The sequence below is a fragment of the Myiozetetes cayanensis genome, unplaced genomic scaffold, assembly GCF_022539395.1.
Source record: "Myiozetetes cayanensis isolate MyiCay16 unplaced genomic scaffold, myiCay2020 scf2-11, whole genome shotgun sequence".
In the NCBI taxonomy this organism is placed as follows: Eukaryota; Metazoa; Chordata; class Aves; order Passeriformes; family Tyrannidae; genus Myiozetetes; species Myiozetetes cayanensis.
Window position 1 is genome coordinate 36,847,198 of NW_026087411.1, and position 16,785 is coordinate 36,863,982.

Here is a 16,785-nt window from a genome sequence, read left to right on the forward strand (position 1 = left end):
ACCTCCTAATTTGTTTGGGGAAGCTTCACCTGTATGATTTGTTCATTCCTTTAAGTGTGTACCCTTGATATCTGTTATATATTTCTGAAGGGTTTGAAGGGATTAGTGTGGCTTCATGGTTGCCTAAGGTCTTGTTGGTCTTCTACACAGTTAAATATAGATAGAAGAGATACTTTCAATGATCTTTCTAACAGCAATATGAGTTGTTCCAATGCTTGTATGACACTAAGTGTGTGGAGTGGCAGCCTTCCAGTTTTTGCAGGAGCTGGCAGCTAGTATAGCTCCTTAATAGAACGGCAACATATTTCTCTTTCAGATTTGCAGTTTCTAAATGTCACTTTTTACTGTTGATTTATAGATATCTTTTCTTGCCAGACCCAACCAGAGCAGAAGATATACATGAAACAGATAGTATATACTCCAAAAATAATGCTTTTCTCCTTGATTGAATCGAAAATTATGGGAAAGCATTGTAAATTTTGCCTCTTTTTAACCATTTTATAAAGTAAATCAAATGGCTGGCTCTCTTCGAAAGACAAGACTTCTAATTTTATGCAGAACAGTGCACAGTGCACTGAAGAATAAGTGTGAATGTTTGCTAATATACAAACACTCTTGACCATATATTTAATTCATGTAAAAGATTGTCATCTCACTGTCTAATTTGATAGATTTGAATGAATAATGCATCTGTATTGTTTACTGAAAGGTATGCTTCAGATTTCTCCTCTAATTTTTTACTCTAAATCCCCCAAAACCCACATAAAATGAAAAAAATTCTAATGATAACAGTACTGCAAATGAGATTTTAATTGGACGGAGCTGGGAAAGACAGTCAGTCACTCAGCCATCTTACCCCTGCTATTTCTCATGAAGAAAGAGACAGTATTTGGTTGTCACCCTGAAAAAAAATCAGTATTTGAGGGACAAAAGTCGAAATTTAGGGAAAAACAATATTGTGGTTTCTGCATATTTAGCACAGAAGTGGCCACTCATATTGGTGCAAATATAAGCGATTTTTGGAGTCTTCCCAGGCTCCTGGGCTGCAGGAGAGAAACCTCCAGGACTGCGTAAGTCACAGTAGTAAGCCTCATGCAATTTGCACTGGGTTGCTTTATAAAGAACTCCCAGTTCTCTGGTCTGCTTGTGCAGTTAAAATAGCTGCCAGTGATGCTCAGGGGATTTGTAGGTTTTGTGATTTTTCAGGTCCCAGTTGAGCTTCACATTTGCCCCAACAGACACCAACACAATCTTTTTTTCCCAGATGGAGGAATATTGCAGTTGCATCACTCTTGCTCACCCAGCCCTCTCACAAGGTTTTTCAGCTCTTCCACGTAAACAGGAGGCTGAGTCTGTTGCAGTTAAAGATTTCTGCTGTCTCCTGCTTTGTCCTGTGTGGAAAATTGAGAAATAAATGTCCCTTAATGCAGGTGTAAAAAGCTATGGGAATTGCAGCAGCATCTGAACTTAGCTGCCTTGATGGAAGCATGCCCAGCAGAGCTGTCAGGACACCTAAGCCTTTGATTTCTGGGAAAGCATTAAATGTTTGGGAACCTCTGACGTATTTTGAGGGGATCTGTTTCCTGAAATATTGTCAGTAGGTGTCTATTTTTTAAGAACAATTTTTATCTATACAGCCATACTGCTTACTTTTAAGGAGAGCATTAAAACATACCAGCTAAGGGTATTTTCAGATTTCAGGCATAGTCCAAAAGCTAGGCCAGAGTATGGAGGAGTTTCAAAGAATGTACAGTAACTAGAATTTTCCAACAGCTTTATATATATATATATACTTTTTTTTCCTTTGGAAAAAGCTTTTTCATTTCCTACCAAGCAAAGCTGATTTTTTTCTAAGTTGAAGAACAGGTTTGAGTTTTTCAGAGAAGAATTGTGTTGAAATGGCTGTGAAGTTGCTCAGTGTGGCTCAGTTGTCTTGCACTGTTACAGCCATCAGTTATTTGTCTTAATGCACTGTGTGCCCATTCCATGCACAGCAGCTTTGAGTGCAAGCAGAGAAAATGGCCACTTAGACATTTGTGACCTTGGACTTTGTTCTACAGACAGAGATCTTTTTGACAGCTGGACCTGACTCCTTTCCAAGCAAATGAAAGGGAGAAGGCAGAGTTCCCTCTCATGATGTGACCTTTCATTTGTGTCCGACATATGTAGACTGTTTCTGCTTGGTACAGAATATCTACATCAAAAAATTAGAACAGGAGGCTTTCACTGAGTTACTGATAAAATGTATTAAATGGCTTTGTAAGGTCAGAAGAAACATTTTTACAAGTATTATACCTGACCACAATTTGGACTATTGAACAATTCTTAAATAAAATTGTGTAGGTTGTATTGAAGTTTCACAATAAGTAATCTGAATTAAAGGAAATGGAATGGTTGCTGAGGCCTAAAGGGGGCTAATTTAGATGCAGAGCTTAGTCTGATACAAGGTTGAATCTAAAGATGTAAACAGATTAATTGTCAATGTAACATAAACCTATATATAATTAATGGATGTGATATTTTAAGATGTACTTCTGTATAATAAGTATGTTTTCAGAAAAGCAGCAACACATAATGGCAGTGAATGTCTTTCCACTCTGGTGCACTACAATGCTATTATCATTTCATGCAGTTTTTTAATGAAGTTCAATTGCATTATCTACAGTAACTATTTGTGCGTGTTTGATTAAATTTATAAAGAGGCAACCAGAAAAAAAATTACAGGAAATAATGGGGGACACAACAAAAATGAAAACATGAAGGACTTTTTAGAATTAATAAGGATACATTGTAGTGGATGAAGTAAAAATAAAAGTGAAAACAAGGAATTGGTAAGACTCCTCAGAGGCACTTGATTAACATTTCTCCTTCTTAATGGCTGTGGAGTAAAAAGGCTCAAGTGATGAGTTTACCATATCATAGGTTTGTTTATTTTCCTCTGTGTTCTGGTTAGTTGTAATACTTGTAATCAAATTTATTCTGGCAACAACAATAACAACGTATTAAGTGTTCTTTTTCAGATGAGAATCTCTATCCCTTGTTAGCTTTTGCAGTTCTGTGGCCAGGCTGGCACTGATATGACCACTGTACCATGGCAATCGCAAATGTAGGCTAAGAACTAATAAAATAATGATACATCCCCAGTTCTTGTGAGAAACACTCACAAATAGGAAGCCATGAAACTTCTCCAAGATGAGAATAAGAAGTAACTCTGTAAATAAATTAAAGGAAAGTTAGCAGCTAAGGTTGTCAGAAGCAGAGTGGATCAGATGTTTTTTGTTTAGTCTAGAGAAAAGAAGACTTTTAAAAAAAGTTGTTTGCTTTTCTGTGTTTGATGTCAAATGGCCAAACTAGGAAAGCCTAATCCAAAACTGAAAAGGAAACATCAGAAAACGTATTTTTTTTTCAAGAAGGAAAAGGAAAATTGATTTTTCACTGATGATTTTCATGTTTTCTTCTTCCTTTTTTTTTTATATTCCTCCCACCTTTTTTTCTGTTTAATTTTTGCAGTGATAGATTTTCATCTGGAAACACAGTTGTAAAAATGTAACCGTAAGCATTTCCTTGACCAGTAGCAACTGTTGAATATTGAAATGCCATGCTCCCTGCTACTGGGAGAAAGGAAGTTCTTCACACTGACACACAGCAAAAACATCTTGAAGGAGCTCCAATGTATTTGCACACTGCAGTGCAAACCTACACACAGTAGAGAGGGCACAGCTGGGGAAACTCACTTCACTACTGCTCTGAACTAAGTTACAAATGTTGACATGCTTTAACAATTTGACTGAGGTCTGGTCACACCTTGTCATGGAATTTCCATGGCAGCTTGTTCTGGAGCCTTTATTAGGAGACAAATCACAAATACAGCATTTATCACCTGGTTTGGGTGATATCCTATGTTGCTATCAATTATTTTTCACCTGCTCTTACAAATGCATAAAATGCATTTAAATGGCTCTAATGTTTTTGGAAGGTGTCTGGGCTGCAATGCTAGAGTCTGGGTTTTCCCATGTCTCAGAAAAGTTTGCACAAAACACACGCCACTGATAAGTCTCTGAAGATGGAAGGGTCACTTCTTGTGAAAAGGGATAATTCAAGTTTCTGATGCATCAAATTTTGACTTGTCAATACTATACAAAAACAAGTTTAATGTATCACAAGGATCTTACTATATATTTTTGTGTTTGGGAAATGCACACATTATCTGTGTTTTATATAAACTGCTGAAAAGCTATCAGATAAAAAATTGCTTGCTCTCCCATACAACTGACTGATACTGGTGATCTAGGTGTGACAGTTTCTAGATACCAAACTCTTTGCCATCTGGTTTCCCAGAAGAGAAAAAAAGCCTGCATTTGCTTTGAAAGCAGCTCTGCCATATGGCAGCATAGTACCTATTTAAATTCTCAAGGCTGAAGTATATCCTCTAGTTTTCATGAGTGTTCTTGAAACTGCTTTTCAGAAATCTGTCATCAGAATAACATCCGTAGGGACCATCTAAATGTGAGCCACAAGGATTTTTTCAATATTCTGACCCTCCTCTTTTCTAATGGATATGTTTTTCTCATTCATTCACCAAACATACATAAGATTATATGTTGCCATGAATATATTTGACCTTTAAGCTGCTGAACATTATGCAGGTTCAGTGACTGATGTGTCATGATTCTTTTGTAAAGTGTTTTGATTTGGCCTGCAATTAAAGCACCTGAATTAATTCTAACACCTTGGCTGGACAAGAAGAAGAAATTGTATTAGTTTATCAGTTTTTGCAAACGCACTTTAATTTAGGTCCAAATAATGCTCAAATTTCAAGCAGCTAAGTCGCCAGCTGAGACCTCCTATATCATTCTGAGGATTAATTTTAGACAGAATGGCAGATACTAATCAACACTAAGGATCAAATTACTTGTAATTTTCCAGACTGCTAAATTAATATGGTGTTAGCCTTGATGAATTGGAAAAAAAATATATTTTTGCATGAGGTGTAAATTGTCTGTAACGCCTCTGTAAGAAAATTTCACTTCTCTTTCCGCATAGGCATAATCAAAGCCAAAAGTATGCAAGTGTGAAGCAAAGAGACAAAAGTGCAGTAAATTTCAGTGTAGAGTAGTGGCTTTAAAGAAGGCATTTTCAAACATCTTGTGAGCAACATTGTTTAACTTTGATGTCTCTTGCTGGGCTTCTAACCTGCTCACACAAAACCTGGGTTGGGGCAGCTCTCAGAGCTGCAGAATAATTTCAGCTCTGGTTGTGTTGAAAAAGTAAAGTGTGGCACCCATATGCTGTCAGAGTTAGCCTGCCTGCAAGGAAATGCTAGAAAATGTGCTAATATGAGAATAATTAAATAGACTAATCTGGTTTAGACAAAAGCAGACTTTCCCAGTTTCTATTTCCCAGTAATCTATTCCAGATTGCAAGGAAGCTTTCAATAGCTTTCACCTTCTTTGAATTCCCAGGGGACCACTGTAAAATCAGAAGCAACAAATGACAGAGAAATAGAGGGCAGTCTTTTGCACTGGATTGACATTACCCACCGGGTTCAAAGATCTCAGGATCATAGCTACACAGAATCAGTGGATGTAAGACATGCCTGTATGTCTGCCCACACAGGTCTTGGATATGAGTTGTATCACTGGTAAAGGATTGCCTTAGTGGCTGTGGTCACATATGAGCAATTCTGAGCTCTACCACATATAGTGAACTTGAAGTCTTACATTTAAAACACTGGGAACACAAAGGAATTCCTTTTGTCCAAAGACATATTTCAGTGGCATGCTTGGCTGCTCTCACAGGGAAGCGACGGGGAGAAGCAGACTAAAATTTGACTGCTCCTTTCCCTGTGAGCCAGCAGATGCCTTGCTGAGGTTAAACGGAGGAAAGAAGTGCAACAAGGCACGTGCATGATGACTGAGTGCTTCTTTGAGGAGCCTGGACCTACCAAATACAGTGGCCGTGAGACCAGGTGTGACCACTCCTCCAGCCTCTCCAACACAACAGCTGTTTTCAGCCTGGCTTGAATTTCTGAGATAAAACAGTTTTTCAGCATGGAGCAATCCAGGCCACTCATCGTTGGCTGGGCCTGGAATGCTGCCTTTTCCTCTTTACTTAAATGGTGTTTTAGATGCAAAATCTGCCATACTCTTTAACTACATGCCCTGTCAACTGCAGTACTCTGTAGAAAGGGTTTACTTTCTGATAAAGCACACTATTTTCTTCAGACAACACTATTTTTACTTACCCGTAGGCTAAGTTAATAATCCTAAAAAGCAGTACATATAATTCCAGAGCTAAAGTAAATTATTATTAAAGCAAAAGGCTTTGTAAAAGACAGCTTTGGCTAAGGGCTTGATCTTTATTTTATTTTGCAGTTACACAAGTCATTACTGGTACAGATGACTGGAATGGGGCAAATTTATCTGTTTCCTCCCCCTGCCCCTCCCTCTTTCTTTCTTCCATCTTATTGAGAACATCTGAAGTCCCATAAGAAAGCTGTCGTTTCCTTTTGGGAGAGAAGGCAACCAAGCTCCAGTGGCTTGGTATGCTTGAATTAACCTGGCCTAATAAACGGTCTGAATCTACCTGGTTTTTAATTACCTAGCCAGCTAAAAACCTCTTTTCCATCATAAAGAGATGTTTTGTCAGCTTTGATTTCCCTTTTCTTCCCCTTCTCACCTATCAATCTGTTACCAGCTGCCTAGCACAATCTGGTAGCATCTGCTCTGGAAGAAAAGAGCAAGCAGATACACAGGCCCAGAACTGACACATAGCTTCGAGTGGTGTAAAAGAAATGGAGTGTACTTGGTTAGGGGACTGCTCTGCTAGGGACACTTGTGTGGTTAAGAACTGATGAACAACCATCATGGCTCAGATCAGTATCCTTCTCCACATGTAGCCAGCAATAGATGGAGAGGAAAACTACACAAACAGGTGAAATTTGCACAGACATACTTCCCTAGTTCACCACGATTTGCAGCTTGGCGAACTCCCAAGACCAGAGGAAGTGGGGTTTGTATTTAATAGCCCACAACAAATTTTTTGTCCATGTATTTGTCCAGTTGTTTCCATAGCCATTCAGTGTCCTGTGTCTCCAAAATTAGGAGAAGATTTGTTCACTGTTTCTATTGCTGAGTACACTGCAAAGGCCCAGTTATCTTTTGGGGAGAGCTGAGAACTTTACCTCTTCCTTCCAGAGGGAGGTCAATCCAAACTCTCAAGCCTACAGCTTATGTAAGGTTATTCTGAGTGTAATAAAATTCACAAAGTAATTTATGCATGAGCGTTTTCACTGAGCATCTGTAACAAGGGAGCTGGGGCTGGTATCAACCCTAATTCTTAGTGAAGGATCAACCGTTTTTCAGTCTGCACGTCAGTTTACTGATATTTTAGAGTTGCTGACCTTTCTACACCTCACATTACATGCTTCTCATTTTGCATATATGGTCATGCTTGCTTCCACTGCTAAAAAGCAATCAGATTTCCACATTATAAAGTAACACATCGGTGGCCATCATCATACATCATATGTTTTGCTAGGACGCAAATCTAACCTTCCGCTCTCAGGCCTGACTGACATGACCCTGTGACACAAAAGGGGTCCCTTCCTATATTCTTAATAGGTGCTTATCCAGTCAGGGTGGGCATGAAGTCCCTGGATTTGCTTCCGTACTACTGCAGATGAGAGTATATATATAATTATGTAGCATATATATATCTTTAAGATATGTATAGATTTATGAAGACATATATAGAGCTATTATAGTATAGATTAAAGCAACATCTAGGTGCCTTAAGAACCACGAAAAAGTCACTTCTGGGCATGCTGGAGGGAAGTTTACATCTGTGCATTCCCACCACCTCTGGCTTCCAGCACCGAGCATGCACTTGTTCAGGAAGCTTACAAGGCTGACGCAAATGTAAAGCTCCCTGTAACTGCTTCTGGCATAGCACATCTGGTCCAGATTTCAATTTGCTGGTCTGTGCATCTTTTAACAAAAGCTTTGGAGAAAGACCAGAGTGAAATAATTCACTGTTTCACCTGTATCTAAACGCAGAATTGTAATTTGCCTTCATAGAGCTACACAACTAGTTATTAGATAACATCCTAATAGCTGTTTTCTGAATAGACAGAAACAGTTCTTCAGCCATTATTTCTCACAACTGAAGTAACTATTTATAAAAGCTGCAGAGCTGTCTGCTATTTCATCTCCCTAAGAGATTTTCAATATGAATTTCCAATACAATCTAAGCAGACCACTAATAATAAAATCTTATTTAATTGTGGCATCAGCTAGCTATAGTTTTTCTAAACTGTTTTTCCTAATTGTCTAGCTTTTTACCATGAGTTCTGTTAATCTGCTTCCAGGTCTTCATTTAGCTTCAGCAGTAATTCACCCTCTCCAAAAATGCAATGCTGGAATGCACATGAGAACATAATATATCCCCCAAAAAAGTTTAAATATATGCCAAAAAATATTTTTTTTGAATATTTTTTAATCAAAATGTCTTTAGTTAAGTGCTTACAGTTTACTGCCAATCAGACTTATAACTGTTTCAAACAAGACTGCAATCACTTCGTGGCAGCATGTCACAGGAATGGATTAGGAGACACATCTTGGCACAAATAAGGTGTCATTTAATATATCAAGCCATCACAAGCGGCAGAGGCAAACAGCTCAGCAAGCTGCAATCACTTGTTAATGATAAATTAGTGGCAGAGGCAAGACAGTAGTCAAGGTCTCTGGAGCCTCACTTTTTGCCCTTGTTTCTTCATCACTTTCTCCATCCTGCAGATGTAAATTTTGGCCCTGGCCATGCAGTATTTCCTTCCAGTGAACAAACAACATTTGGTTCACTTTGGACAACAAACTTTCTTATACTTAATCAACCAGTTTATTAGAGCATGAAAGAAAATTGGTCTTGACTTAGTTCCTGTACTGCTGGAATTAACAAGCTGGCTGATGCCAGCACTAAACTTGGAAGTGCTAATGGTAATTAAAATCTATTTTCAAATACATCTGACAGTTTTAAGGTGAAGTACTTGTTATTCATGTGAATTTCCAGACTGTGTATTAAAAAAAAAAAAAAGTGCTACTTTCTTCAGGAAGATGTCAGCTGTGGGAAAGATATAATTATCAATGAATTATTAATTCTCTGTGATATAGTGCTCATTCTCTTTTAGTCAGTTTATGGTTGTATGTGTCCTCCAAACTCTTTGGTTACAGGAAACTTGAAACTAGAATTTACAAGTATTGCTATTTTTAGTTAACCTGTCATATATATGTAACAGAGAGATAGGGTAGAATAGTGCTAATATTGAAGCTGACGCAAATTATCAGTAGCTTTATTATCATTTAACAAAAGTCCATGTAGCCCAGTCAGTCAATTTTCCCTTAAGTGCATTTGGGTAAAATACTTTATATTAACAAACACCTAGCTCAAATGGGACTGTGTTCCAAAAGGTAATCTTAATTATTCAACCTATTCACACTATACAGGGTGGAAAATAGGGGAAGGATAATCATACTTTGTTTTCCACTTCATTTTCTAAGCCTGCTTCATGGCTGATTCAATCTATTGGATCAGTGGGAGGGACATGGGATAGATTAAAAAAATGTTGACTGTCAGATCACCAGGGGATTTGAATTAATGCTCTTTTGCACAGAGTGGAAGCATATGGGCCACAGAGTGCAGCTCTCCTTGGAAAATTACTGTCAAAATAGTACCATCTCTATTAACACAGCTGCTGACTTGTGAAGCAGAAATCAGATTTTAGTTGAGTTAACCTTCAAAAGCAGTTTCAGAGTAACTGCTTACTAATAATCTCTTGCTACACCAACAATATTGTCTATTAATAGCTTATGCAAGTCACACCAGTACAATTCCACAAGTGCTACTGTAGGTTGTAACACCCTATAGACCCCCTTATGATAATGTGAAGGGAGCAAAGTCATATTCATGCAGCCTGACAATTGCTATCAAGATCCCATTTTCCTCCTGTAAAATGCGAAAGCATATTTGATCAAATGCCCTTCATAAAAATAATGGGGGTTTCACAGTATGGGCTTACTGCTCAATTTGCCTGCATTTCAGCTGATTTCCAAGGCTGAAGTTCTGTCTTTGTATATAATCAGATACAGACATTTCCTTTAGGTGTTTCTTACACAGATGTTCTAGCTTGCTTCCCCATCAATTTCCATGGGAAAATAGGGAAGGATCTCTTATGTGTAATTTCTTTATGTGCAAGCTATGAAATGTTTTATCTGAAGAGAACGTTAAAGTCTTAAAGTTAAGCTCTAAGAATAAAAGGCTGCAGAAAAACCTTTATCTACACATTAAGATCCTGATATGCAATCTTGTTTCTGCAGAAGCCCATACCTGTCTCAGCAGTACCAGAAAGGAGAATCATGAAGAATTTTTCTCAAAGTACTACTGACTTACAGCATCAAAACTGACAAATTTTGATCTTCTTTGTATTTACCAGACTGATGAAAAAGAGACATATCAGGTGTTAAAAATGCATGCCACAATTGCATGGATTTATTGCATCGATTTATTAATGTCTTTACAGAAATGTAATAGAAAAACCCAAACGACAAAACAATGATATTGCTTCATTAAGAGATTTTCTTTGATACTTTTACTAATACAAAACGTATGTCTCTGACCTCATTCATCATGCATAAAGACTGAAGTAAGTCTCCTACACGAATCTGACTAGTGCAGATTGTTGTAATGAAGAACATCAGGATACTGTTTGAATGTGCACCTTCAAATATATAATTAGTTGGTTCTTTAGCGTCTGTCACACTCAAGACCCCTGCAGCATATGCTTTTACTTTCCATATACATAAAAATTGACATAATTCAAGTTTTAGAGTCAGATTCTGAGTGCTAAATAGAAGAAATGTCTAAGAAACCTGTTCTATAGAGGCTAGCTCGGAAAAATCGTGTTATTCAAAGGTGTCTTGACTGGAACTTTTGTTTTTGCTTCTGTATGTGCAGGTGAATGTTTAGGTTTGTGAGTATGGTGCACATAAACATACTCTTAAACCAGAAGGTTGCACGAGTGGTTGGGTTTCAGTATGAGTAAAGGATTTGTCCTAAATTCAGGGTAATCCTATTTCATAATGCTGCTATCAGTAGAACATGCACTCTGCAGCTGTCTTTGGCAAACATATGAAGAATATACTTTTTAGGTTCCCTGTGTTCACTGTGTATTTCTGCAGCCCTTTTAAAATACATCTCATTCTTCTTGGATGAAAAACGGCAACCATTTGCTCATAATTTACTGTCTTTTAACATTTGCTTTCTCTGTAAAACCTTGGGAGAAGTGTTGGGAGTTTCCCCTTGCTGTTAAATATAAAAGCTTCACAGTGCCTTTGAAAACGATAACTGATGAGCTCAGCTTAGAGCACATAATTGCTGCCTTTACTATTTCAGGAATCAATACAATAGAAGTAACACACATACAGGGCAGTTACTTAATAAGGACAAAGTACATTGTGTCATAGTAATTTAGCATCCTCACACTAAAACTTAATGAAATACTTAATATTATATTTTTACTCGCCCTGTTATTTGAGTAATTGTATTTAGACATTTTAAATCAAATAACTGCTAAATGCTGAAGCTGTGCCTGAAGTCACCTGTGCATCCAGTCATGAGCCTTTGGACTATAGGCTACACTGTAGAAAGAAAGGCCAAAATCTTACTTTTCTTGATTCTTCTTTTCACTTCCATTTCTTTCACTCTCTCAAAGTACACTTTGTACTTTGCACTTCAGGGCTGGTTTCAATGCATTGTGAAAAACTTCTGCAAATGAGACACATTTCACTGGGAACTTCAACCTTTTTTTTTAAAAAAAAGTCAGCATTACAGTTTTGCAACTCATGGTAGGGAATCAACACTAGCATTCAGACACTTCAGTTCCTGATTACCAGAAGATAAATGGATGTAAAATTATTAAGCAAAAGAAGCATCATCAAAAGCAATAAATATTCCATAGGAAATGAATTTGGTAACTTTTAAGGGAATTATAATTAATCACCAAGACTTGTTCCAGGACTTTTTTTTTTTTTTGGTACTTGACTACACTTATTTTGATTTAATGTTTTTTTCGAATGAGTAAAGTTATTTAATTCCATTTAACTATCTAAAGCAATTTGCAAGATGTAAACTATCAAATACCTCTTCTTATTTGTCTCTTTCAGTTTACTCTTATCCAGCTTTTTTGAGTCACTTGAAAAAAGTGACACAAAAATTTTTCGGTAATTTAGAAAACAACTGTAAAAAGAGAGACTCATCCTGGATTATTAAAATGATGACTGTAAATCTAGGTTTGTATAAAAGCCTTTTTATAACTTGTTTATGCGTGGCTTTCTTAAATCATTGCTGCAGGGCAGGTACTGACCTGCAAAGGGAAGGTTCCCTTCAATTCCCGTTGCTGCAGAATTTGCCTTCTGAAGGCCTCAGAATGATATGGCTATTAATGCATCAAGAATGTATTTGTCATAGGGAAATTACTTCTTGCCTAAAAACCATTACAATTCAGTCAGGAACACAGTGACTTAAGATGCCGTCTTTTGTAGTTAGAAATGCCTTTTGGCTTGCATTTTCTTTCGTTGACAACAGGAGGGGAAAAATAGGGGTGTAGAAATGTCTGGAAACAGCATAAGCAGGTCTGTTAGACAGAAACAAAACATTGCTTTGGGGGAGGAAAACCTGCCTTTTGCAAAAGAAAAATGCAAAACAGGCAATAGAAGAACAGTTGCAAAAGAAAATCAGCTATTCCCTTCACATCAGAACAGGGTGAACAGAGGTATGGCCACAACAGAGCCTCTTCAGTTTTCTGCTGAGTTGCTAACTGGGAATGTCCAACTCCACCTTGGAAAATCAAACCACATGGGATGCTTTCTCTTCACACACGCATAGCACACACAAATGTTTTGTTGTTTAATATAAAACTAAATATGCAAGTGGCCTATGCCACCATTTTTTGAGTAATATACCTCTAGTGGAAGATGTAGCTATATGGTTCATGCTGTACATTTTTCTTCCTTCATCCCAGGTGAAGCCAGGGGAAGGAAATCAGTGCCACGTCTGTTAAGACTCACCCAAAAAACAAAGACGGTCAAAACAATGTCCATTGCATCATCCAATTTCTGGATTTACGAAGAGGCTGTCAGGATCTTCACAATGTGAAGGTGAGAGTGCAGATGGCAGAGGAAAGCTTTCCAGTGAGAGAGCAGAATCACCCCCTGTGCTCTGAGCAGGGAAATTATCCTTCCTCCTAACACATCAGAATGGCCAAGTTGGGCCAGAGTGGCATATGGAACTCATCACACCTCTTGATAACATGCCCTTTGGCTCTAGGTTGTTGGGGTTCAGGGGGTTCCTCTCCTTTCCCATAACTCCCTCAATGGGGCTAGGAAGCAATGGGAAAAGTTCACAGGTGAAAATACTGTAATTCTGCCTCACAGGGCAGAACTACAACCAGGAAAGAAAACCCTATACAAGACAAAGCTAGGAGCCTCTCCAGTCCTGGGGAAGAGAGCTCCCTCAGGAGACAGCAGGATTCAGAGAGGCAGCATGGCAAAAACGAACCTGGAAGGAAAAGCCACTTAGCCATATCCTTTCCCACTCATACCACTGGGTTGAAGTTATTTTGCCTTAAGCTCTGCTCCACACTACACACTAAGGGTTTCACTAACTAAAAGCTGAGGGAAATATGAAAATTCTTGTATTTGACATATGCCTATTTAGAGTAGATTTTATTAAAAAATACATTGCAAGTTTCCACCTCTGGTGTGCTGCGTACACCAGACCTCCTGTGTGACATTCTTGAGGGTATTGACTCTGAAATGGCTCTGAATCCTCACTACCACCTGACACTTTATTACCCATCTTGTGTCTCATCTGGGAATGTGTTCTGACAGGTTGTAGAGCTTCCTGTTTCAAAACTTTCCTTTTCTTCTGACAACTGCTCCAGTTCCTCAACTCCTTTCACTTTTTCATTTATTTTTTAGTAGTAGAGATACTGAACTACTGAGAAATTCATGTCTAATTACTGTTTTGGTATAAGCCCTACTGCTTTTGGGACACAGGTGCCATTCTGGCTGTACTTTGACACTTAGCATTTTCCACTATTAACATCCACAGTAACTGTTAATGAACCACAGTTTAAGGCAGTGGTCTCTTTTCTAGATCATGGCAAAAAGAAAGAAATATTTTTGTTTTATACATCTCTGTGATCCATGACAGGTATATGGAAAAATCTTCCTCCATAGCAAGGGGAATAAATCTATTCAAAAATTCAAACAGCACTGAAAATGCAAAAATAAGTGAAAGGGTGGCATATATGAATTCTAAAATAAAAGTCTCAAAGAGTTAATGACTTGTATGAAATAACCATTTTTTACTACTTCTCCAAATAAAGACCAGGTACAGGCCACAAACGCTGCACAGCTAAAATCTAACTGTGAAAACAAAAGAAAAAATAAATTCCAGTGTACATATTCAGTGATTGCCTTATATTCATTCATTATTAGCCCCTGTAAAACACCTCGCTGACTTAGTGGAATGTACAAAACTGTCAAACTCCAATATTCCTTTATAATTTTTTGTCTTATTCTAGAAGAGGCCACAGTCCTCAACAAGCAAACTAATATTGAGAGTAAGAATAAGGGTGCCAGGGCTGCTCCATGAGGGAGTGTGAGCAGGAACTGAGGGTAATCCCAGCACAGGCCACACTGTCACAGACCAAGCACTGTCACACAGTCTTTTGAGATGCCAGGTGAAAACAAGTCAGGGGAGATGGGTTAACAGAGTCCACTCACAGTCCCAGACACGGTAAAATGACGAACTGGTCCTGGATACTTCCACGGAGTCCAGTCAGCAGCAGCAACAGGACACAGGGCTTGGAGACAGGGCTGGAGAGAAGGTTGCAACAGTTTCAAGATCCACAGGGGAGACAGGTACACCTGCAGACACCGCTCAGGGCAGCAGGACTGGGGCTGCTCAGGGCAACTGAGGCCAATCAGCGCCCTCACCACCCTGAAACAGTACTGTTTACATACAATGTGCTTCAGTACAAGGCGCACACATTTAGTTAAACAAAGTGCTGGTGGTATGTAATGACTTGTCATTAACAGTAGGGCTGTTTCTGGATTTTGGTTTGTTTATTACCATTGTTTGAGTTTTTTTATAACTTGTGCTTCTTTTTGATAATGTGAAATAATCTGAACAATTATGAGGCTATTAATAAAAAGGAAAACCAAGCCTGCCAACCATATAAATAAAAAAGTGTTATATCCTTTGAACTCCAGAAAGTATGCAGGAGCAAGCCACAGGCCTTGTCCAACAAACCATAGCAAGAGAAGCAACACACCACGACGCCAGGACATCTTAATACTAGGCATTACAAGGGGCAAAAGGCAGAGATACCAGACAAAATACTGGGATGTGCATACTTTGTTAAAACTGACAAAAATAGCGGTGTGCAGGAAACAGCAGAAGGCAAGGTCTCTGTAGAATGCTATGGACACCACCAGGAGCAAAAGCAGCTGGGGCAGGAAAGCTGCAAGCCCAAGGGCAAAACTCCATTTGCTCTCTGCTGTCAAGTACAACATGTAGAAATAGGGAGAGAAGTTATGACGGATATCCCTCCTGGTCACGTGGTAAAGGTAGGCATGCTCCAAAAACTCCCAGCCATAGAGGTGATAAAACGCAAGTGTCAAGGCAGCCAGCACTGATCCGGCAACCGCCCCAAAAAGCAGCACATCCCAGTTCAGCGTCTTTACAAACAGCCGCCAGACGTGCACCACCAACTTGGGCCTTGCCTTTCCGTCACCCCCCGCATCCACCGCCCCGTCCCCGCTCCGCAGGTGGAGCGCGATGGGCAGCGCGTAGGTGAGGGGGTAGATTTTCATGTGCACGGCCAGCCCGTAGCACACCGCGGCCTTGCCCACGCTGCCCGCCTCCACCCAGTACAGCGTGGCGAGCACCAGCAGCGCCACCAGCGCCTCGGCGTTGCCCCGGCTGGACACGGCCATGGGCAGCGGGTTGAGGAGCCAGGCGGCGGCGCAGCACCCGCAGGCGCTCCCGGCCGCGGCCCCTCGGCGCCGCAGGGCCCGGTAGGCGACGGCGGCGGCCGCCAGGTCCCCCGCCACGAAGAGCAGCTTCCCGAAAGGCTCGGCGAGGAACACGTTGGGCGTCAGGAGCCAGGCGAGGAGCGGCGTGTAGCGGTAGGTGGCCCGCCCGTAGGGCGAGCGCCCCTCGCTCACCAGCCGCGCCGCGTCCGTGAACACCCGGTAGTCGACGTCGGTGTAGCGCACTCGCATGGCGCGGTCCTGCTGCAGCCCGTACAGCACCAGCGCCAGCCTCGCCAGCAGCCCCGCGGCCAGCGCCGCGCCAGCCCCCGCCATGCCTGCCCCGCGGGAGGGGGCGGGATGCGCGGGCACCACGCGGATCTCCCGCGATCCCGAGGCGCGGACAGGCCCCACGGCCCTGCGCCTTCCGCCTGCCCACGCGTGGGGCAGAGAGGCGGCCCCGCGCCTGCGCAGTGCGCGCGCCGAAGCCGTGCCCGGGCCGGGGCGGGTCCCGCTTCGGGGGTCGGGCCATGGGGGTTTCGCGGCCGCCGGTGGGGGCTGCGGCTCCTGGGCAGGGTTGTGTGTGCCGTCCTGTGCCGCTCTGTGGTACCCTGTGGTGCCCTGTGCCGCCCTGTGCCCGCGGCACGGCGGCGGTGCCCTGCTGTGGGCTGAGAGCCCGGCAAGGGGTGGGTGC

General features: G+C 40.7%; 1 protein-coding gene across 1 annotated transcript; it reads right to left on the reverse strand.

Moving 5' to 3' along the window:
- Positions 1-14,399: 14,399 nt before the first annotated feature.
- Positions 14,400-16,495, reverse strand: PIGM (phosphatidylinositol glycan anchor biosynthesis class M). Its single transcript, XM_050315897.1, has one exon. It carries the CDS (start codon positions 16,425-16,427, stop codon positions 15,186-15,188), a length of 1,242 nt encoding a protein of 413 aa, XP_050171854.1. The 5' UTR covers positions 16,428-16,495; the 3' UTR covers positions 14,400-15,185.
- Between the last annotated feature and the right edge of the window lie 290 nt (positions 16,496-16,785).